The sequence below is a fragment of the Pimephales promelas genome, chromosome 4 (genome assembly GCF_988280905.1).
Source record: "Pimephales promelas chromosome 4, fPimPro1.hap1.1, whole genome shotgun sequence".
Lineage (NCBI taxonomy): Eukaryota > Metazoa > Chordata > Actinopteri > Cypriniformes > Leuciscidae > Pimephales > Pimephales promelas.
Window position 1 is genome coordinate 41,127,068 of NC_142772.1, and position 25,705 is coordinate 41,152,772.

A 25,705-nucleotide genomic window follows, 5' to 3' on the forward strand; every position below is an offset into this window, starting at 1 on the left:
TCCAGAATCCCATTCCATTCCATTTATCAAATAAATATATTAAAGTACCACAGCATTACTGAGACCATAACTATACCACCACGGTACACAATTTTTGCAAAGCACAGTTAGAAAGAGATCCCATAATAACTCATTATGCTTTCATTGTAATTACTAAGCTGATAAAAACTATGGTTACCATGGTAAATGCGTGTAAGAGCTGTGTGTGACTGCATTCAAAAGATTTGCAAATATTGTTACTGAAAACTATAGTTGTAGGAGACGGTAGCTGTTGGGAAACGCCAAGATGCGCACAAGAAACACAAGAGCTCAATTGAGTCAGATATTCATTTTATCCCATCAGAAAGCATGCCCATAAACTTCCATTGAAGTTTATTTACAGAGTAAATTCCTCTGAGCATCAAAAAAAGACATGTGCCTTTGCGACGGGCCGGCATAACAGACTGATCTCATTGGTGTTTTGGCCATTCTGTAATGCCTGAGAAAAGTCTGATGTCAAAGTGATACAATAAAATTACCTCCCAGAACCTGAGGAAAACCCAGTGTGTGTGTGTGTGTGTGTGTAACTGAGCCATGATCTTGACCTTGGGTCACACCATATTCTCTTAGCAGCTCAAGTGCAGTCCCTCACACTCTCAAAGCAATGATGTCAGCTAAACCGAAGGGGGGAAAAGCTCTGAAGTGTGTGTCTGGAGATACTCAACACCTCATTTATTGCCTCTGAGGAATGGAGGTGTGAGAAGGCAACCACAGTGGGGTCTGTTTCCTTTTTCCTGTGCTCATATATAATAAAGACAAATAGAATGAGGTCAGCAGAGGCTTCTGATCAGTATGACTTCAAGGAATAACAAATGTAAAACAAACACACACACACACTCGCAGAGGTTAAGTGACCCTGTTACTGAGGCCGGACCACACACTTGTTCTCTGGCACTATTGTGGCCTGCTCTGGACGCACTCACTCTGGCCTGGCAGACACAAACGAAAACCAGCAAAAACAAATAGGAATGAGTTTTCTGCATGCTTGTTTGTTTCTGAGAAGAGTATGTGTGTGCATACATCTGCTGGTTTGATTCAAATGCAATGAGATTCAAGTCAATGCGGGAAAACATACTTTGTCTTTGACACAGGAATATTTTACAATGAGCCTGTCGACCTCTGCTATGATTTATCAAAACATTCCTCCTTCCTGCTTCCTAATCTTGGTTTACTGCAGAAACATGTTATCTTAACTGATCCCGGGTTCATTGCCATAACTACAAGTATCTGTTTCTCCGTAGGGGTGTGCGATATTTGATTAGACTAGTGCTCTTCCGCATTTAGAGTGCATGCTTTTGCTGCATGATTTACCGTAGTCTATTAAAATTTATTTAGAATGCCTCCAATATTCAAGATAAGGGGCAAAAATACCTCTGCATGTCTTTTACATTTATATAATTTAATATAGTTCATCAATATCGCACAACGAGTACCATTTTTGGTAACACTATTTTGATGGTCCCTTTTGAACGTGTTGTTGACTATAAGTAACTTTGCAACTATATGTCAACTAAGTGCGTGTGTCCACCAAAGCGTTTTTCCACTTGCCTGGCATACGTTTTCAATTGTTTTCAATAGGAGTGCCGCGTTTTGAGCGTAACGAGGCGCTGAGCATTTTTTTTTCATGCTGAAGCGTCCAGAGTTTTTTTACTGGTCGCTCGACGACCAGTAAAACAAATGCCACTTCAAATGCAGCTTCTGTGTTCCCTCTTGAATTTTGTTAATACTGATTTCATTTGATTGGTAACAGCCATATTGTGTATTATTGATTAAAATGTAAGAATATGACACAAAATGACGCATACGTTTAATTAGGTAAGCAAATGAATTAGGCTTTCAAAAGTTAAAAATCAACCTAAACTCATTGGAAAAGAACATTTGTCACTGCTGCGAACTGACCACCACACAGATTATGAAAAATATCACAAGCTTTGGTAGTCAGCTGTCCACTAAAGTCCTAAACCTACCAAGATACCAACACAATAAACACTCAGAAAAACAGTCAAGTTAGAGTTATCGATAAAATCCCAGAAAATATTGAGATTGTTTGTTAATATTGCACACCCCTATTTCTCCAAAAGGCAGTTGCATTATCTTTCGTGGAGGCTGAAGGGGATGCTAAGCAATGCTATGCTAAGCTAACTCCTAATGCTAACAAAAATTCTAGACTTGATTTCCTTACAAAAACTAATAGTAAATTATTTTTTTTTACCAATAGTAAAATAAGCCTGCAACTTTGAATAAGAAAAAGTTGTTAAAATAACCAAAATAACATGGCAGTGAAATACAGCCAAGTCATAAGATGCTATATTGAAACGTATGTTCGAAATGGTAAACCATGGTATTTTTGGAAGTACCATAAATGAATATAATATAATGAATATAATGAATTCCAGAACCATGGTAAATCTAAAAATAACACGTTTATATAATAAATTGCTTCTATAAGCGCTTTGGGTGCTAAGAAAAGCACTATATAAATTGAACAAATTATTATTATTAACATTTGATACTTATCAATTATATTATTTTCTAGGTACTGTGCAATTATAATAACAATGCAATTTTGACAAAACAATTATGGTTTACAAACAACTGTAAAAAAAAAAAATAGGGTTAAAAATACAAACTACTTTAATCATTACATCACTCAACTCCAGCTCATATTCTAAATTCAAGCTTTCAAAATTTCAGGCTTCAAAATGTTTCACATAAATATGGCGAGAATTTCAATGGCAGCATTGAATTTCAGTGCTAGCGTTCAACTAGGAAACTCAATAGCGTCGAGTCACACTGTGAGAAAATGAAAGGCAGCCACTCTTTCTGCAGCTGCTTTCTGGAATAGTGTTGAACAGCTTGAGCTGTTTGGTGAAATTCAAGATATGCTTGTGAATAAATATCCCGAATGTACGCCAGCCGGCCAAAGGAAACCCATTTGACAAGTTTGTTCATGCCTTACTCATTCCTTCTCACATTCTCTCTGACAGTGTCTATAATTTGTAGCTTTAAGGGTAACTTTAGGGGTGTAACACAGTACTTCATATAACTCATATAGTCATGTAAACCATGTACCATGAAGAAAAGATATGCTTGCTTTTGTTTGATGTGAACATGAATCATAGATGTTGCAAAGCTTCACTTTGATGAAACTGATGAAAATCACTAAGATGGTTCCCCAAAGTCCATCTGAGAGCTTCAACTAAAGAATAGTCATATATTTAATATAATATAATAGAGAATTTACACTCATAGTGATTTAATCAGTGGAGTTCACACCAAATCGCTGTGTTGGTTGCTAGCATTGCTAGAGGTCACTCTCTCGCTGCAAATCATGCACTTTACCTTTGTTTAACCATCTGAAGTAAGCTTCTCACAATCTTCGCTGAAAAATTGCAAGTAAAAAAAAAAAAAATCAAGTAGTCTTATAGATCACACCAAATATTCTTTAAATGTTTAACAATGACCATTTCAATCAATTCACACCTAGATTTTCTTCCAGAAACACTGAAAGGTCGGCTGTGTTAACAGACAGAAGCACTGCTGTGCCAGAGATCCCTCTTGAGATATTCCCCTCCGGCCCAGAGGAACAGGAGTTGTCTGAGATATTATATTTCTCCCAAGACAGAAGCAGAGCTCCTTCCTGAAAATGGATGTCTGGGGAGAATCAGCAGTGCTGAAGGCGCTGCGTTAAATGGAAATGCACAGCAAGGTCGTTTCTTTCTATTCATCTCTGTCCTCAGCGTCAGCTACTGAGCCGGCACTTCAGTGATATTTCGCAGAGGAACAGGGTTTACTTGCTTTCCATCACTACAGAGAAGATGGGTGGATGTCTCAGATTGGCATTCAGAGGAGAAAAGTGTCCCCCACTCCCGAGGAGCATCCATCACTGACGTTCTCGATGGAGCACAGGAAACAGATCGACTTTCTCCTTAACGACGATCAATCCCAAGGCTGTCCTACTCGCAGAGGGAACATTTACAGCAGGCAGTAAAGAAGGCCTTTGGGGCCCAATTGCATCCAGTAATCCTGCTAAGTGAACCATGTCTCCCCCCTCCTAGTCTGCTACAAGACGGGCAAGGTTCATAAATACCGCAGTTAATCTGGAAGCCACAACCCCAGCCTGAGGAGGTAATATGAGAGGGACACAAAGCCACAAAGACGTGAAACCATCGCTGAGGCTGGTGAGTCACTGCTGGACACATTAGTACATAAATTTCATGACGCACTGTGAAAATCCAAAGATTTTACACTCTAATTTGGAACATACAGTATTACATAAAAATAATTCAGCTCATAACATTTAATAGCAGAACTAGTATTTGTGAAAAAAGCTACAGTTTCAAATTTATAAACTGGCCGTTTCATTTTCCATCAAAAGTATTGTCAACATACACTATGGCCCTGATTACACATGGTATTAAGACGCGTTTCGGATCACAAGTGGGCTTCCAGAGGTAGTTGAAAACACATTCGACCGCATTGCATTCGTAGCGTAGACTCATGTGGTCGAATGCGTTCTAACTAGGGATGGGCACCGATTAATCGTAATTAATCGCATCCAAAATAAAAGTTTGTGTTTACATAATATATGTTTGTGTAGTGTGTATAATTAATTTGTATATATAAATACCCACACATGCATGTATATATTTAAGAAATATGTGCATGTATATATTTTATATATATATATATATATATATATATATATATATATATTCACAATTAATAGTATATGTAAATATTTGATATATTAATAACACATTTTTCTTAAATATATACATGCATGTCTGGGTATTTATATATAAAAAATAATTATACACACTACACACACATATATTATGTAAACACAAACTTTTATTTTGGATGCAATTAATCGCGATTAATCGTTGCCCATCCCTAGTTCTAACAGCGACAAATGACCATCTACAGTTTAAAAAACAAAACAAAAAATCTTACAAAAGATGCTATTGTTTTGAACTTTCTAGTCAAAGAATACTGAGAAAAAAGAAAAATATATATTTTCACAAAAATATTAAGCTGTTTTCAACAGTGATGATAATAATAAATGTTTCTTGGGCAACAAATCCCCATATTAGAATCACGAGACACTGAAGAAATTACAATTAATCATCACATGAATAAATTTGAAAAAAAAATATTTCAATAGAAAACAATTGTAATAACATTTCACTTTTTAAATATTGTTTTTACAAAAGGTTGATCAATATAACGAGGCCTTGGTGGGCACAAGGCATAAGACTTCTTACCAATTTCTAACAGGTGAAGAGTGATGTGCATTCATGAAAAAAATAAAAAATAAAAAAAAATAATACAGGGGTTTTGTTTATCCAGAGGATATATAGGGCGACATCCAATATGAGAAACAACAACCTGCCTGTGCAGTTTTGCCAAACTAAAATAGAGGAGCTCCTCTTTGTGTGCATGTACGGGGTTTCATGAGCCCAAGGCGGCTGAGGTAGGTATAGCTGCTGAAAGCCAAGAGCGGTCAAAGCTACCCGTTCTATTTCCCAGCCATAATCTATTCTTCCCCACCACTTCATTTGAGAAATCATACATCAAAATGTCTCCCACAGCCATAAGTGCTCGTCGGGTGATCCTCCCTCATAGATCTACCAGAAGGCCAGCACTCTTTATCAAGCCATCAAGGCCAGAGGTCAAGGACTTCATCCCCCACAATGCTTTTCACCTGGAGGCAGGCTGTCAAGAGGAGTCTGACACTGAGGCCAACTGCTTCTGCTCAGTGGCAGGCCAATGGGGAGATGTCTTGGTCTCGGTGTCCATGGAAACACTGTTAGGTTTTTGCTTCTATAGCCGCCCTAAGATCTTTTCACAGTTTCTTCAAATGCATCTCAGGCAAAGGTGTGGGTCTCATACGGTATATTTAACTCCACAAAGCGCTAATAGAAAAGTAGCTGATGACAGATTCTAAACCAAAGACGTTGATTAGTCAACAGATTGCAGAGAGAGATAATGAAATTAGAGTAAATGAACCCTTAACCACTGAAGCAGTCACATGAAGCGCTCACGTTATGAACTGATAGATAAACATTGTAAACAAGAAATATTCTGGTCTATTAAAACCACGCTATGGGAAGTCCTAAAATGTCCTCCTCGTCGGACTAAATTGCTAAGGTCGTCAGAGCTGCGACACAATGGATAATGCACATGAGAATGCGTTGTTCATGCTTAAGATGATTTGAGCACTTCTCTGGAATGATGCGGCGAAGCAGATTTTAACTGTATGCAAATGAGCAGTGACATGATTCGGTGACTACCAGAATGCTGAAATCAGGGTTATATTGAGAATTCTTGTAAAATTTCATTTAAATTTCTGAATTTGAATCAAGGTAGCAAACATGACACAGAATTGTAATCCAAATGAAATAAATATACACCCCCAAAATTGTCAAATTGATACTGTAAAACCTATGCTATCATTACTGTTTGTATCGCTGTCTATCAAATGCTTAGAAAGTCTCCAGAGCTAAAACCCAGATATCATAATTATGTGATTCGTTTCTGGTACATGCACTGAAAGCGGTAAACCAATCAAAACAGATTGGGCCATCTGACCAATCAGAGCAGAGTAGGCTTGCAGAAAGGAGGGAATCAGAGAGACCAATTCCTTTATCCAATCGTTTCAGACACTGAAAGAAAATATGTGATGCTGCAATGTATATTATGTAGAAAATATACATTGTACTTTATACACACATAAACATAAACCTATTGTTGGAAACCTCAAAACAAAACTAAAAACCTTTAACATAGCAAAACGGGGGCAATTAAAAAATGCTGTTATAAATTGTTAAAGGCACAATATAGATTTATAAGTCAATATAGTCACAAATAAGTCAATATAGTCGCAAAGTAGTTTTTTCACCACAAGAGGGCGCAGTTTCTGTAGGTTTATGATGCAGTGATGAGCTGAATGATGGGACTTGCTGTCAAGTTGATGGATCTAATAACATTTATGGATGAGTGCGCAAACATTCATGTTTTTTAACATAACAGTGGTATGAAGCAGGTCACAATTGCTAAAGTGACAGAGATCACACGCGAGTCCTGCGGATATAAAAGAATAAGGGCATTTAATTCTACCGAAATACTCGCAAGTGCTGGATTACTCACACAGGTCAGTTTATTAGATAAATTAAACTTGTGATGTAACGCAGCGCTGCTTCACTTGGTCTAACCGTACGTTCACACCGCCGCCGACGAGAGCGGCAAAATTCGCTCTTGCCGCTCTGTTAACGACGCCGTGGAAAGATTTGTGGATGCTCTGATGCTCTGACGTAGATCGAATGCGTGGGGGGGAAAACGGTATTTAAAGGGGCCACAAAGCAAACAAGAATGTCAGTCGTTATTTTTGCAGAAAATTGATCGATGGAAATAACTTTCAAATTATAGTGTTTTTTATTATATGTTTGCTAACGAAATAAACAAATTAAAAGCCACACGTGTGTGGTGTGGCTTGTGTGTTCATGGTTAAGTGCTATTATAATTTGCATTCTCGTTAAAAAAAAAGTGTTCTAGCACGAAAATCTTGCCTATAAATAGTGTTGCGCGCCCTCTTATCAAATTCAAATTATCAACCTCCTCTATTTTGCTTGGTAACTAATGTGGCTGGAACCAAAGTTTACAGGACTGCGTTCTCTGGGATTCTCTCAAACGGAGCACTTCTACATTCCGATTGGTTGCCGCCGGTTGCCGCCGAACCGCGTCATTGCTTATTACCATAAAGTTGAACTGATTTCAACTCTGCTCGCCGCTCTCACCGTCCCAAACGCGCCGCGCCGCTCTCGCCGGAGCTCGCCGCCGGCTCTCAATGAAAATGAATGACTTCCGGCTACTTTGCCGCTCTCGCCGGTGGCGGTGTGAACGTACAGTAACGCTACACCATTTAAATGTGTTGAAAGTTATAATGTTATACGTGTTAGTTCGTTTGTTATACGAAACTAGTAGTAAGCTAGATCAACATTAGAATAACATACTGACCATTTCATCATGTTGAGCTAACGTTATAGAACATTGATTTGTTGTACGTACATTTGCTCACCTGTCTAATCAAGCTGTCAAGTGCAAGTTAGTCGCGGACGTGGAGCTTTCAGCATCTCAAAAACGCCACGCTGATATTGATCCTCATTTTAGTTCTCCTTGTTTGTCCCAAAGTCTGCTTGCCATGGTCTATGTTTGAAAGAAACAAGAACTGCGTGCCGCTAAACGTTACGCACTACGCAGTTGTCCACGTCTGTCGCCATGGTTACCTCATGGCTATGGCAGTATAAAAGGAAACCGAGCAGATAATGCGTTATTGACAGGCGGCATTTTTTTCCCGGGGGCCACTTATTCAAAATTGGAATTTTTCTTACATAAAAAAAAAAAAAAAAAAAAATCTTTGGATACTTTTGGGATATTTAAAGTACACAACTGCAGGAAATAAATCACACTATGCAAGTGATTTTTTTGGATATTATACTACAAAATTCTAACATATTGTACCTTTAAAGTTTATAGAATTTAAAAGGCTGTAGACATTGAATGAAAAATTGCAAAACTCTGAATTCCAATGAATTCCCCTGTGAAGTGATTTTTAAACATACTTAATATAGCATACATATTTTTAAGCTATGAGCAGGTGCTATATTTTTTAACTTGTATGTATGAAGCTTGTGATGTCTTGTGATGTTTTAGTTTATTCTATCTGAAGATTAAAATTATTGCCATTATGCTGCTTATTTCAAACTGGTATTTGTTATCACATCATTTTAATTTATTGCACACTGGTTTGTAGTGACATTTTTTTTTTTTTTTACGTTTACTGCGCTTTGTATTCTTGTAGTTATTTGCCAAAAGAAGTCTCACACATTCAAAGGAAAGAGCTGACGGAGATGTTGAAAATGCAGTTTTTCAATTTCATTTAAGACGGCCAGTCTTAAAAAAAGAAAAATCTTGTGCTCACTAGGCTTGAATTTATCTACATTTCCCTATGTGTTAAAAGCCGGCAAATAAACACATAAAAAATAGAAAAGTTACAAGATTGATATGTGCATAATACATTAACTCAGTGCCGTTAATAAACTAATAATGAGCTACAAATTGACACATAATTATGTATTTCACTTTTTAATTAAGAGAGAGCGACGCTAGTCTACATCAAAATATGCAACTTTTTTTTTCTTATCAGAGAGCGAGCAAGAAATACTGAGAGAAGAAAAAGAGAGAGGGAAGTGAAGCAGAAAGAGTGTGATGTTCCCTCTGACAGCGCAGCCGTGCTCGTTAAACCTTTTCTTTATCTCTTAACAATCGCTCTAATTATGTTCATTGAAGGGGGCCAATTAATCCTGCATTGTCAGACCCTGCGGCTAAGTGTTTCTCCCACATCCAGAGGAATCTGCAATTAACACAGCCAAATTTATTTAGTGACACTTCTCGGCTTTTGACTCCCTCCAATTATCCCTAATCAATGCTGCAGAGTGCCGGCGGGGGAGCAGGCAGGTCGCCCTCATTTGTTGAGAGAGGAATAAGTACGCGAAGCCCTCGGCCTCCGAAGGCCAGACGTGTCAGAGGAGCGGTGACATGAGCCTGTCAGACGTTAAGCAAAGCCAAGCAAGAGAGAGAGAAAGGGAGGGAGAATTTATCCCTCTATTTGCAGTTTTACCAGCCTCAGCAGATCAGAACACATTGCACAATGTTATCTATTTTAGTAGAAATAAGACTTGCATGTCATCAATAGAAAAAAGAATTAATGATCTATCGATCCATCGGTGTTGTCAAAAATATCGATATTTCAATGTCTCACTCCAGTTGAATAGTGCTTGCATTGCGCATCATTTTAGTCATTGCCGCAGGTTTCGTGCTCAAACCAAAAGCATGTGCAACATTTTAAATAATTTTAAGTGCCGCTCTCATAAATCTTCTCTCAAACAGCTCACAAGTACCAAATTGACTAATGTAAATAAATTCAGTTTTGGAATGTATATAGTTGAGAGAAAATGCATGTTGTGTAACAGTATATTGGATTTGTGCATTCTCTTAAAGTGGCAGCAGCCTAATATTCCTGGTGTTTTCTGTCATGTTAATAAAAAAAAAACAAAAGACTGAAAAATCACTGCTTTCACAATGGAAACTATTAGGGCTGCAACTAACGATTATTTTAATAATCGATTAATCTGTCGATTAATTTGTCGATTAATCAGATAAAAAAATATATTTTCCAATCCTTTATTAAAAAACAGAACTGAAGGTGCAAATTCAGTAAAAACTACAGTGCAAAATATGGACCAACAAAAAACATACACATGTATGCTTTACATCTGCCAAATATATAGGCTTTTTAAAAAATAAATAAAAGTGCACAAAAAGATGTATATTTTCTTGTTTAAAGGGGCCTGAGCTGTCAGAACAATAAACTGATAAAAAATAAAGAAAAATAGAAATCAGAAAACTTAACAGGATTTGTTCAGAACTTCTGAATATCAGAACTTGCATGCCCAGTGTTGGTGAATGGTCACGTGATCCGCGTTTTCAGTCGTTTTAATGTGGACGGAGATCATTTCTAATACGCAGATAAAACGCTGGTGTGGATGGAGATTGTATTCGTTTTAATTCTCCATTTTTAAACGAAAACGCAGTAGTGTGGATGGGGCCTTACTCACTCACTCCAGTTGAATAGTGCTTGCATTGCACATCATTTTAGTCATTGCTGCAGGTTTTGTGCTCAAACCAAAAGCATGTGCAACATTTTATACAATTTTAAGTGCCGCTCTCATAAAGCTTCTCTCAAACAGCTCACAGGTACCAAATTGACTAATGTAAATAAATTCAGTTTTGGAATGTATATAGTTGAGTGAAAATGCATGTTGTGTAACAGTATATTGGATTTGTGCATTCTCTCAAAGTGGCAGCAGCCTAATATTCCTGGTATTTTCTGTCATGTTAATAAAAAAAAAGGACAGAAAAATCATTGCTTTTACAATGGAAACTATCAAGTGTTATTTTACATTTGATTACTTAATTTTCTGCATTATTTTTACCTGAATATTACTGTTTAGCCTCGTGTTTATCACGCATGCTAATCGCCATCATTTTGAGACGTTTTCCGATGCGTCTGTGTTCATACTCAGTAAACTTGCAAATTCACTCCCTGACAGTAGATGGCGCTTATTGAAAAACAGAAATACCCCGCTATTTAGCGCTGCACAACTTTGCGCTTCTGACACGCAGAAGAAAGCCAGTATTTACGTGCTTGCCAAAACCATTCACACACTTATTTCATCTTGCCTCGCTGCATCTTTGTCTACTTACTTCCTCTTCGTCGTCATCTTCTATCAATGTGTGCTCGACAAGACCGAATCAGCTTTATGCACAGCTGCACTACTTCCAGAACTTAAGCCAGCGCCTAGTTTCCTGCCTGCCATTATAGGACAAATTGATTAATCCAGGTGTGCCTGACCTCAGTAGTCATGGCAACAATAATCAGGCACACCTGAATTAATCGAGTTTGGCCAATAATGACAGACAGGAAACAAGGAGCTGGCTTAAGTTCAGGAAGTAGTGCAGCTGTGCATAAAGCCAATTGTGGTTGAGCACCATCAAGTACTGTAACAAGCAGCTCCAGGCATGTGAACAAAAGCGCCAATCTAAAGCGGCAGGTCAAACAAAAACAAAAAACAAACCAGGTGGGTTTTTATGCTTGGCGTTTTGCGCGTCGGTGTACATACTCACATTGGCTTTCTTTGATTAGTCACGAGGCGTCCTGGTGTGAACAAGGCTTTAGACACTACCTGACAAACTTAACGCCATGTTTATTTTATTTGTCTCTTTATTCTATTGTATTTATTTGTTCCTGTTATATTAGTGTTGCTAATAATTTCCACTCAGTTCTCATCAAATTTGTGTTTGCAATGAACTTGAGGAAAACTTTTGAAGAAAATTTAACAGAACCTATTTTAAAGTCCCCGTGAACCGGAAGTTGCAAACGACTTTTCTCCAGGGTTGTGACGTATTTCAGAGAAAAACGGAATACTAAATGAGGCAAAATAGTGGGCGTGGCTTTTCCCAACTAGCACCTGATTGGATCTAGAAAAATGGGTGTTTCATTCTGAAATGGAGGATGGCTCAAGTTTACACACGCCGTCAATCAATGCTCGCTCGGCGCTCGCAAACACACAGCAGCTGTCAGTTGGAGGGGTGTGGTTATGGATGTTAAGGAGACACCCAAACCGTAAAGCCTATGTCATCGTGCAAGGTCCTCCAATGCAGGGCATTTTCAAAATTTGATTAAAGATTACGAAGCCAATTTTTTTTTTGAGTGGATTGACTTGCATGTATGAATTGTTCACCACAAAACGATCAATTTAGGCAAACAAAGTAAGTATGGTCAATTTTGATTTCATGGGGACTTTAAGTTCATGGAGAAGGTGGACATTCTGGAGGGGATTGTAGGAATGATAAATGCACGTTGTTGTCACATACATAGCACAGACTTTGTGCTGCCCTAAAATGCTAGCCGAAACAAAAGACATTTGGATTGTGCATTGATCAATGATCACACATTCCATACACTCCTAAACGTGCTACACACATGTACAGCAGAAAAGGGTCGCCTTCAAACACGCCAACATCTGACAACTCAACTTAGCAGTGACATCTATTCAATCTCCTGGCATGAGCCAGTCACACACTGATTAAAAACATTATTTTGTAAATTGTAAATTTGTAAAAACAGTAAATTGTATGTATATAAATATCCACAACGAGACAATGTTGTTGTCCTGTAAAACTGACACTCTCACAATTGGATACATTTTGAAATGCAGTAGGACTGTGAAAACAGAAGTATTTGATGACGCACATTTGGTCATGTGACGCATATTGTTCCATAGATATCCATGTTTATATCTGAATGCCTTCTATGTGCTATTCAATTGCTGTCCTGCGGCGAATCACGAGGGCAATTGCTTTTAAGACCATAGCTGGAATGGCAACTGAGTGCGACCTGAACAGACAAGTAAGTGGTGAGGTATTTTGCTAATAAAATGATTGTGCCAGAAGAAAAGCATGAGAACTTTATTATGTCTGGTCTCTCTCCATCATCTAAATGAGCTTTTAGTACGTTTTATGAATGCACAGTAAGGGGCCGTTCACAAACAACGCATTTTACCATCCCACAGCGAGCTTTTTCTATGTAAACATGCACTACACTGGCGGTTTTGACCGTTGCACTTACATTTGGTGTATTTTGCAGTCTATTGCACATGAAACAACATTAGAAAAACGCAGCACTCAAGTTAAAATAAGTTCATCTTTAAAAAAAACTAAAACTTCTACTTTTTTTTTTCTGCGTTTGACCGCAAAATCGTGTTCTGTAAGAATGGCCCCTGCGATGATATAGCATTTTGTGATGAATCAGAAACGTTTAGAAAACGCTAGTGTGAACAGAGGGTTTTGAAATGCAAACATAATTGCAGGTATACCCGGAGACACATCCAACATTTCGCCTTTGCCTCGAAAGAGGTCTTACCACATATTTAACACTTTAACCCGAATCTAAATCCCTCCTCCCACATCCACCAACCCCCTTCTTCCCGTCTGGCAATCGTGCCGCCACACACGCCGCTTCTTGCTCTCTCGGTAATCAGCTTAGCTGCAGCCTGCTCGCTTGGCCGCCATTGCTAGTTGGGCAAAACCACAATGCGAAGCTCCCACCAGAGCCCGGGCCTAACCTTCCAGCATTCACAGTATGCCAAGGGCCTTCATGACCGCCTCGGTCCCATCTGGGGGCTCTTTCCCCTGGGACAGAAGCAGTGATACGCCCCCCTCTGTCCGGTTAACCTCCGGGGAGCTCTGGAGCTATTGTTTGTGGGCTATCAGTCTGCGGCCCTTTTGTTCAGCAAATGACAGATGCCACATTGTTTGACATGTACACGACACACTTCGGATAAGGGTGGAGAGGAGGCTGGTGAGAGGGGAGGGAAGAAAAGAGAAGGGGAGGAGAGAGGAAAAGGGCAGGGGACAGTGCTTTGTGCCGCCGCGAGCTGTCAAAGCAGCCGTAATCCCTTTCAGCCCTTCTATTGTCCGTCAGGCTCATAAACGTGACATCACACTTAGGTCCAGATGACCAAAGTGCAATGCGTAATGTGAATTCGAACAGCACTGCATTGTGTCTGCAACATCACGCTGCCAAAATACGCACAAGGTTATCCTTTATAAATCAATGCAAAAATGCATAAAAATGAATTTGGGAAATATAGAGTCTGCAGTTCAGCATGCACATAAGAGCTAATCGAGGTGAATTTGAGCTGAGCTACCTGAATACATCACCATTACCTCCATTGAATCTGCATTGTGTGCAAATATAACTAAAAAGTAAATTTAACGTTTACACAAAGTGCATTCAAATCTGTTTTGTGGGCGGAAGCCTTAACATGTTGATTAGTTGTAGTACTAGACATCATAATATTAAGCACCTCAAATGTCTGCGCATCTAACAGGAGCTTTATATCTACAACACAAAAGGACACTGCCATTTCCTGCTTCTGTGGCACACTGAATCCTAACGTGAAGACACAGTGCCCCCAAGTGGGCTAAAACCTTAACAGAGCCATAACAGACTGAAGGACTGCAAAGATGTTCTTATTGCAGAGCTGCAATAGTACTCCCTTCCCCCACATTTCATGTGCACTTCCTGGCCTAACCAGCAGGGAGCAGTGGTGTACAGCATACAACACTGGCCAAAAGCACACACTAAGCTAAACCCAGAGCAAAGAAAAAGCAGAAGGTGCTGATGCTTTTTTGTTATGCAAGTGGCTGTAGGATACTGATCCCGGATCAGTCCTTATGAGTAAGCTTTGTGGAATGAGCTTCATCTGATTGGTTTAAAGTGATAATCATCTTAAATACATCTGAAAGCAGCTTTACTGGGTCACACAAACTCAGAGGGAATATAAAACCTTAAGACAAACACACAAAAGCTGGCTTGCAACCCAGACTGTCAGAGAGGGTCTCGCAACCCGGTCTGTTTTCTTATTTCTAAGTGGGCCCTCTCAAAACAAACACAACCTTGGCAAAAGTGCAAAGGACAGAGAGAGAGAGAGAGAGAGAGAGAGAGAGAGAGAGAGAGAGAGAAATGCACACATGTATGTATGTGTGTATATATATATATATATATATATATATATATGAAAAATTTGTATTTTATGCATAAAATATTTATATAAAATATACATAAAGTATACACATAAAATACTTCTTAAATATATACCGTACATGCATGTGTGAATATTTATATACAAAATAATTATACACAGTACATACATATATTATGTAAACAAACTTTTATTTTGGATCCGATTAATCGTGATTAATTGTTTCACAGCCCTACTGGATTTTTTATACACTCCCTTAATGAAATATATATACTGTATATATATATATATATATATATATATATGAAGAGTTCAGATGCAAAAGCCTCTAAGTGCCATTTGAAATTTTCTTCTAGAATGATCATTTTTATCAAGCTTGTGTATTTAAGTTCAGTGATTTCACTTAAATGGCAATGAAGATTACCTATTAATTGTTATTTAAGTGAAATTACTGAACTTAAATATACAAGTTTCATAAAAATCATCATTAAAGAAGAAAATTTCAAATGGCATTTAGAGGCTTTTGCATCTGAACTCATCATATATACACACACTTTTTTTTTTTTTTTTTTTACAATTTTTGATACCAGAGGAAACCTGTCAAATATTTTTATATTATCTCACATTTTTTCATCCATCCATTGAAAGTCTAGGTAATTAATATTTGCAGGCTTCAAAAAGTATCACACACCATAACAGTAATCCATGTGAATCATACAGATTCATCCAAGTCTTCTGCAGAGACACAATAGACAATAAAAACAACAAATGACAAAACAATCTGAAACAGATTTTATTTTAGACGTTATTCACATACAACCAACTGTGTTTGAATTAAATCTCACAAAGATGGGTATTTTGTGTATATTTGACCGTTTAAGCGCAATAAGCCACAAAAATAACTAAATTAAGTACTCACAAGCTGATTAAGAGTCGGCTTTACAGTATGTGTGTACTTTTTTGGCAGGGAAAAGTTTATGGAGAGTCAAAAGCTACAAAAACAAGACTAATGACTTGTTGCAGGAAGTCACTATACTATTGCCAGTTTCCCACTGATAGGCTGGTGGTGAATCTCTATACTCACTCTCCTCACTCAACGGGAGACTGACTTTCCGCAAGAAATGAGGACAAATGACTTGTCGCGGGAAGTCACTATACTATTGCCAGTAGCTACTAAGTTTCCTACAGATAGGCCAGTGGTGGATTTATATTCACTTTCTTCGCTCCCTCACGCACAATTAAATCTCTCCCTTTTTCACAGAGTGTGATGAGCTTATGCCACAGAGGAGGCATATACAAATATATATTTATATATCAATAGACACCCATATTACTCTTTTCCATTATAACAAAAATAAACAAAATGACTAAATAACAAAAAAATAAAAATACTGCGCCCTTGACTTTAGACCAGGTTTCAGTTGGTCAATGGCGCAGTCTATTTCAGTTGTCAAAAAATAGCAACACGCCGGAACACACCTCATTTTCAGACCAGCACGCAAAATGCATTTGCTATTTCAACAACGCGGCACATGACATAAATTATACCTGCGTCGGACTGAAGCTAGCAAAAAACACTGGCGCTAAGTGTTAAAAAGCCATGATTTTACACACTACAATATTGTAGGTGGAATTATGCACCTTTTTAATTTAAATGTAGTTCGAATTGTCAACAGTCGTCTGTTACTTGAGGAAAGTAAGTCCCCTATTGCCTGAGGAGAGTCAGTCGTCGTCTGCATGAAGTAAATGAGTATACAGATTAGAGCCAGACCGATATATCGGCAGGCCGATATTATCGGCCGTTATTAGGCATTTTCTAAAATATCGGTATCGGCAGTTATAATGGCCGATAAATGAATATTTAAAAAATAAAATAAAAACGGACGAAGCACGCTTGAACCATGTCATGAGTGTTGGAGTTGTATCGTTTGTCCACCAGAGGGCACTCAGTCATTAGTCTGTTCTGTTGTGACAATAAAAGAAACAAGTTTCTTTATAAAATGCATTATTATATTATTTTAGTTAAAACTCATAAATAACTACAAATAACTAATGTTAGGGAAATCTGTTCATTTTTTGTTGCGTGTTTCGAAAAAAATAAATATATCGGCCGATATATCGGAATATCGAATTTTAAAACCAACAAATATTTGTATCGGTATCGGCCTTCAAAATCCTTTATCGGTCGGGTTCTAATACAGATCCACCTACTGGCAATATACAGTATAGTAAGTTCCCACAACAAAATTTTTAGACCTTTATCCCGCCATAGGGAATGAGTAAAACTATATGCATACCCGTGCTGAAATTCAGGAGCTTGTAACAGCAACACTATTCAACCGGAGCAAGTGAGAGGAAGTGGCCATGTGTGTCAACTCAATGTCAGAAAAGTGCAGCTAGTATCGGAACTGCAAGAAATGAGTTGAAACAGTTTGAAATAAACCCCTATAAAGTAGGTTTTAACCTCTGAAACAAATAGATACACGTGGTCTCAGCTCAGCATAGCTGACACACATCAAAACTGCTAAAGGAAACCAAAATGTAAAGCTGTCAGAACTAGAGTGCACTCAAACATGCCAACTCTAACCTCTAGATTTACTACAGATAACATATAACAGACTTTTTCACACTTTGGTCTTTGGCATTTCTCAGTGCTTATTTAATTGTAGCTCAACTAGAAGTCATTGTGTATGAGAATGAACAATATTCACTACTTAAAATATGCAGACTTCTCCTTTCCAGACTCTATCCATCATAGTTTTCGGCTGTTGAATAAAGGCCGGGCCGCTAATTCACAACCTTGCAAGTGCTGCGTTGGGCAAATCCCTATCGTCAGACATCTGAGCCTGGCTGAAATTACAGCTTGCTCTTTCAGTCTCTCAGCTGCTATTAGACAAAGTGAGCGTTTGAAGAATACGTCACATTCCTACAAGCGGCTCTGTAATATTGCACCAATTTCAGCTTAAAAGGCCAGAAATGCCTTGAGTATGCAATCTATGAGATGTATCTAATCAACAAAAAAAATGTGTTCCAAAACTGGAATCTAAACATTTCTGTGGGTGCATTCAAGGTTATTCTTGATTTTCTGTGCATACTCTGTTCTTTTAACTAATGTGCAGTGAGTCATGCATCCTTAAAGCTCAAATGAAATAGGCCTGCTGTGTGTATTTCTCTTTATAGTTTTGAGGGGCCTCCATTTAGTGTTCACTTACAATTCTTTTGGCCTCGCATCACAGCAAGCTGGAAATAAGGGATGTGTGCAATGATTATTTTCATGAATGGAGACAGTCTGCATGTGTGGAAATTAAAATGATCAAAAAACTGGACAAAAAATAACTGTTCAGACTGATCTCATGAAATTGCGTGTGTATGACACGCGTGTTTTTGGCGTGCTATCAACACGCATAATCGCTTTTCAGCGTGTTTATGCACGCCGCTTACTTAACGTTACATTACTGATATATGACTTACCTCAACCCAGTCCCTAAACCTACCCGTCACTGGGGTTAACCCTTGTGCTGCATTAGATTTTTAACACCGTTGAGTGCATTAAGGACCAAAAATGGCCACATATTAAACATTGCCTAAAATATTATATATTATTATTATTTTCCACTTTTACCAAGTTAAATCTTTTAACCAGCATCAGTCCTCATCATAACTACCAAAAATGTATTCAATTTCAGGATTTTAACCCTTTAATTACCAGTTTTGTTTGCGAAACCATCGATTTGTATAAGAGGAAAAAACACAAATTCAATTATTTTCAATAAACTAAATGCAAAGAGAAAACTTTAGATTTGGATTATCACAGTCCCACTTTGCAAAAAATCCCACTTAGCGCGTTAGAGACCAAAAATGGCCACCTATTAAACATTGCCTATTGCCTAAAATAAGGTGCATTTCCACCCATAGGGAATAAATATGTAGTGACGTCATCTGGTGGAATACACTATATAATGCAAATATAATGCTTTTGCTTCAAAATGAAAGGATGTTTGTGAAAAAATCATGTTTCATGTATTACTGACAGCCTCAGATTTAAACAACGTTTTAAGGGGGTTTAAATGGGCCATTTTTGGTCTTTATGGTGCTGAGTGTTACTATTTGATCTACACAGTGTGTGTTATACATATTTTGCAAAATGGGATCACATTTTTTACATGTATCCAAAAAGTCACAATTTTGCCAAATGTCATACCATTTGCATTAAAACAGCCAAAATGGTCAAAGAAATTAAACTGCAAAAGACCAAAAATGTCCCTAATGCAGCATAAGGGTTAATAGCATTTATGAGTCTTCCCCGACCATCCTAGGAAAAATAAATAAATCGCTCCCCAGATGTAGATCTACATTTTGCTTTGTTTCGCTAGAACATTTAACGGCGTGTACATACACGCGGAATCACTCGGACATTAATGGCGTAGACATACATGCGGATAGCTCAAAATGCGTATAGATAACACTCAACTTGACTTGACAGTGGCGTGTATGTTTACGCAAAAGTCATGATGTCATGTTGAACTGTTCAACATATATACCAAACTTAATAAAATGCTTGAGATTTCATCAAAATACTTTCAAAGTCAAGACATGCACACATTGAATGAGACTTAAACACTCATTCGGGAAAATAAATACTATTCCTCTGGCACAATTTTTGTTGTGTTAATACTACCAAAAGAAAATAGATTAAACAAATAGAAATAAAAGACATCATTATCAGTAGATCTGATATCAACATATTAGCTTAAACTGGGGAATTAGGGGAAACAAATTCAGTGGCATTACAGCTTAAGTGTGCAATTTCTGTGCCATTAGTTTCATCAAAAATAGCATCTGCAATTGTTTAGCCACAATAGCCTGTATATAGTCCTGCCTTTGGCTAAACCAATTTTAGCCAATTTCTAATGTCAGGCTGGTCAAAACTCGAGACAGAAAAGTCAGAATGTTTCCACTTTTAATGAAATCAACCAACAAATGGCTTATTTTTCGTTGTCCACTCCATTCCTATTAGGCTGGGACAGGAGAGAAAAATGTCATATTAAAGCTTTAAGACGACTGCGTAAAGTTAGACTATATTAAATCTGATTTGCCCTTTAGCTGATGCTTTTGTAACTCAAGCAGAAGCTTCAAGTAATTACAGGAAGAACAGGTAACCTGAGGTTAAGCATCTAAAGTGCAATGGCAATACAACCAACAGGTTACACCACCCCAAAACAGAGCATATTGAGCAAAATAGAGCATAGTTTTCCCCAGTGAGAGGTATTTAGTTCTCTCTATTTCCTGTGATTTTCTCAGTGAGAGATGTCTTTTGTGGCCGATCTGCCCTGAAGGGTGATAACCTGAAGCCAGCCTTGTCGAGCACATCAGAGAGCATGACAGTTACTGGATCACCTATGAGTTTAACTTCACACAATGGAGTATCAGCCATAAAAGCAGAAAGGAAGAGATTCCCTCGAGTTACATGAGCTCATCATGAAAAACCAAGCAATCGTGTGTGTTTGATGGGCGTTCTCTCGCTTTCCATTTCTCCCAGTGCAGTATGACGCAGTCAGTTCTAGATTTAATACTGACGCTCCAGAGGAGCACAACATCTGCCAACACACCTACAGACCAATCAGCACTACCAAACAAATGTGTGCATGTGTTGTATACAATTTAACAGTACTCACGCACACATTGGGTTTCCGTGTTTCATGGGAACTTTCCAGATAGATAGATAATATAGATAAGATAGCCAAGATAGATAGAATAGATGCATACAAAAATACTCTCTTACTCTCTCTCTCTCTGTGTAAATATAAATATATATATATATATATATATATATATATATATATATATTTACATGTATTTAAGATTTAAGAATTGTTTTATATATAAAGAACACATTTTCCTATATATATATATATATAATTCTTAAATCTTAAATACATGTAAATATGTATATATATATATATATATAGAGAGAGAGTATATTTTAGAGAGTATTTTGTACTATATATATATATATATATATATATATAGATAGATTTATATATATATATATATATATATTGATATATATTGATATATATATATATATATATATATATATTTACATTTATTTAAGATTTAAGAATTATTTTATATATAAAGAACACATTTTCCTATATATATATATATATATATATATATATATATGTATATGTATATAATAATTATTAAATCTTAAATACATGTAAATATGTATATATATATATAGTGAGTATATTCTCACTATACATATATACTCACTATATATATATATATATATATATATATATATATATATATATATATATATATATATATAGTGAGTATATTTTAGACAGTATTTTGTACTATATATATATAGTTTGTTACTGTATGAATTTATATAAATTACAAATCTCTCACACACACATACACTAACCTGAGTCTGATACTCTCTGCTGTCTGGAGTCCTTGAGGAGTGCAATACATGGTGAAAACTTTCCCCAAAATGGTTAAAAAAAGGTCACTCAGTTTCCAATGACAGAACACTAGAACCATAACTAGAACAACTGATAGATCAACAGACAGATAAAAAAATTAAATATATTGTATGCTTTTTTGTGACATTCCATTTGGTAAAACATTTTCATTGTCAATATTGGCCAGAAATTTAATTTAGGTCCTGTGGGCTAGTGTGAAATACATGTGGCAGAAAAACATCAAGCATATGACTAGCTGAATCATTGAACACACTCCACTCACTCATGAGTTGCAAGCGTGAAAAAAAAAAAGTTAAAGCTTAAATGCTTTGACAAATCTGCCTTTAAGTGTGATCACGAGCTGTTCAGAGGCAGAAATCAAGCAGAGCTGCGCATCAAAAGCCCCGACACGCTGATCAGAGACATGCTGCGTGCGTCTCTCTGCATCTCTCCAGCTAGCAAATATAAACACACACACACACACACAGAACAGCGGCCCATGCGCATTCAGTCTCTCCCCGTCCAGATGGCTGCTTTGTGGAGAGTCTTCCGCTCTGCAATTACAGCGATATGAAAGTGGTTTTCTTTTTTCCCCATTATTTCTGATCAGAGAGGGAAACGGAGATGTTAGCGGGTGTACGAGGGTCTGATAGACGCCCACGCGGGCTAGAACACCCTGCATTTAAACACTGTGCCAGTGCGAGCGAACGCACAAAGGCCCGTGATCAGAAAGAGATCCCATCTGGAGAGAGCCTGCTTTATATTCATTGGGCTACAGTGATGGAGAAGTCTTCAGGGGAGGGTAATCAGATGCCTCTAGGAAGAGGTAAGTGACAGACACACGATGAACCGTGCTCTGTCTGTCCATTTCGCTTTAACTCTGGCCTGATAATATTCTATCTCTCCACATGAAAGTGTCAGAAAGCTGTCCCCTTATAAAACTCAATATGAGCGACAGAAGACAGACAGTAAAGAAGAAAAGAAGATCATAGATTGGAGTTAGGGCCTAACCATTAGTACCAGGGGTGTGGCAATCATTAGAACCACACTTTCCGAAAGTTTGTCACTTCCACTTCCAAAACTTCCACGGACAGAACTATAGCTAGACAAAAAGATAAAAGTATCCACAAGTTTCCGAGGGGCGCTCATGTAAAAAATAAAGTGGGTGAAACTTCCGGTGAGGCGGCGGAAGTAGCATTCCAATGGTATTTTGTGTGTTAGTTAGCGAAGAGGCTAGCTGTTTTTCGGAGAATTATTTTACTATTTAAAGACGCAAATCTTTTTATGAGAGATGTCGTTACGGAGCTCAGGGACAACATGTGCTGTTCGCGGTTGTATGTATAACCGGACTAAACTAATTCAGTGGCTTAAACGGGATTGTTTTGAACATAAGCTGAAAACGAAATCACAGTGATCCTACCAACGACTGAAGTTTCCATCAACCTCCCAAAAGACAACGAATCATCCTGTGTACATTTGTTTAAAATCTTAATATTCTATAAACTCTATCAGCATGTGATTGGCTGTTCACTACTGATGTTACACCTAAACTCAGGATCAAAGCCTGTGTTGACAGAATACCAAATGTGCCAGTTAATGTATTCAAGCAGCACATTCATTTATAATTTTGAATAAACTCCAAAGCACAATGACTAAGTGTGTATTTTTTATTTTAATTGTTTGTCAGCTCGCACAACTGTCTGTCACCATGCCTTGATGAGTATTGATTATTAATAATGTTATTATAATAGTCCCAATCATCTACTGCGGAGGGTAAAGGTACTGTTATTTCACCCTTTTTAATTTCGTTGAGGTTGTGTTCCCACATCGTTATCTAGTTTGGATCGCTATAACTTGAATGACTGTCAACTGTTGAATGAACGAGTGTTAAGCATGTCAAGAAGCGCTTTGTTTACTTCAAACCGGAAGTCGCGCCCACTTTTTACGCAAGGCCTCATGGGGCGTAGGAAACTTGTGGATAGAATGACTGATAGAACAGCATTGAAATGACAAAAAGATAGACAGAGCAACAAACGGAAAGATAGAAACTGATGAGCCTTGAGTTCAAATCTGACTGGTGACAATCCAATTCAGCCCACTCCTCCCTGCACTGTCTGCACTATCACTATCAAGAAGCCAAAACAAAGGAGGGAGAGAAAATGGATACAGGAAGTGAGAGAAGGTTATATTTGTTCTTCTACATCATTAACAACATGCTGTGAGGCTTAACCACAGCTCTAGACCAGTAATCTGTCAGCTGCTGATATACTGCTGTCACATTCATATGCACACACCTCACTGAACCCTTCCAGAAACTGCAGGCATTCAGTAATGACTGCAACGGCCACAGTAATCCGGTCAACGCCAGTCAAAGCAGTCAACACTCAGGAACAGGTATAAGATCACACGGGGTTCGCGCTCCGCTGCCCTTGTCCGTCAAGCTATCGTTTAACCAGCAGAAAGAAATGACAGACTCACTCGTTTGCTCTTCTTGGAGTACGTGTTCTTCAGCAGACGATCTTTCACCCGCTCCTGGTCTCGCCCCACGCTGCTGGCCAGATTGCAGAAGCCATTTTCATCTATGTCAGGGGTCATGCTCTCCTCGGCCTCCTTCTGTCGTTTAACTACAATATCCTCCCATTTCTTCTTTTCCAGTTTAGCCGAAACATTCTTGTTCTGAAACGGGGAAAACAAACGGGAGAAAAAGAGAGGTTATTATTCACTTGCTCTGCAGATGAGTGTCGTTAAGCTAATGATATCAGTTTGGAAGGGGAGAGAAAACATAACAGGGAAGAAAGGAAAGCACTGTAAAGGAAAGGAGTGTAAAGAAATGGAGTGCAAAGGACGATTGGAAAGGAAAGGAACGTAAAAGTGTGTAAAAGAGGAGCGTAAAGGTGTGCAAAATTTGACGAGAATAAACGTAAAGGAAAGAAGCATACAGGAAAGAAAAGGAAAAAAGCAATAAGGAAAGGATAGGAAAAGTGCAGTAAGGAAAGTAAAAGGAGCAGAAAGGAAAGGAAAAAGAACAAGTAAGAGGACAGAGAGTGGAAGAGAGGCTGAAAAAGAAAAAGGGGAGAAAGAGAATGGAAAGAAGTGGAAGAGAAAGTAGAAATGAAAGGGAATGAAAGGTTTCTTCATGGCAATCATAAGGCGACTATTCTAGCGAGCCTGATACCATTCTCTGTTTCTTCTCAATTACTATGTGATTACAAGAAAAACTTGGCAGGATAACAAATGGCAAAAAAACTTTGCTGCTTTGTAAACACGACCTTGCCTGTTTAAATTAACTGCAGCGACACACAGTTGGACAAACATGCGCTTAATTCACAAAAATAAAGGCCTATTTGCACAGTCAAAAAGCAAGACTTCAAAACAAATGAATTATGATGAAATTAGGCATTTTTGGAGTAAGATGTGTGTACTGTACACAATCCCAGTTGAAAATTCAGAATCAGACACGGTATGAATCCACACTATAAATAGTTTGTGAACATTTCGTACTTTAGTATTGTTTTGTTGCATTGGACTTTTTGGGGGCTCCTGTGCATAACAATAGACATTTAAATGATAGACATCATTCACGTAATATATATCCAAACCCAAACAAAGGGAATGAATGATTTATTCTTCTAGATAACCAGAACCTGCTGGAGCACATCTGTCCTCATCTCTACCTCTGCATAGTGTAATATCCACCGGGACATGGAATTCAATCAGGCCATTTTACAGTCTCCTTCATCAATGACCCATCAAACACAGGACATCCAGAGGACATAAAGCATGGAATGGGAAAGCTTAGGACAGGGTGTTATGGTCCTATATACTGTATAACGTTACAGTTGAAATGTGTCCACTGGTTCATATTGTGGTAAACAGGGCTGTTATTTACACATAACTGACGCCATTGAAAAAAACATAGTATATTGACTTTTAATCTCAGTGAGTCTTTTTCCTGATAAAATAAAGGTAAAAAAAAAAATAATAATAATAATCTTATTTTTGGTTTCTATCCATTCACGT

At 37.8% G+C, this 25,705-nt stretch overlaps 1 protein-coding gene across 10 annotated transcripts in view; it reads right to left on the minus strand.

Moving 5' to 3' along the window:
• Positions 1-25,705, minus strand: part of fbrsl1 (fibrosin like 1) — a 313,681-nt gene that overhangs the window by 219,679 nt on the left and 68,297 nt on the right. For all 10 annotated transcript variants that reach the window (XM_089130528.1, XM_039659990.2, XM_039659992.2 and 7 more), the window contains exon 2: positions 24,164-24,361. In XM_089130528.1, the coding sequence (XP_088986654.1) occupies positions 24,164-24,361 (198 nt within the window). The remainder of the gene's footprint in view (positions 1-24,163; positions 24,362-25,705) is intronic.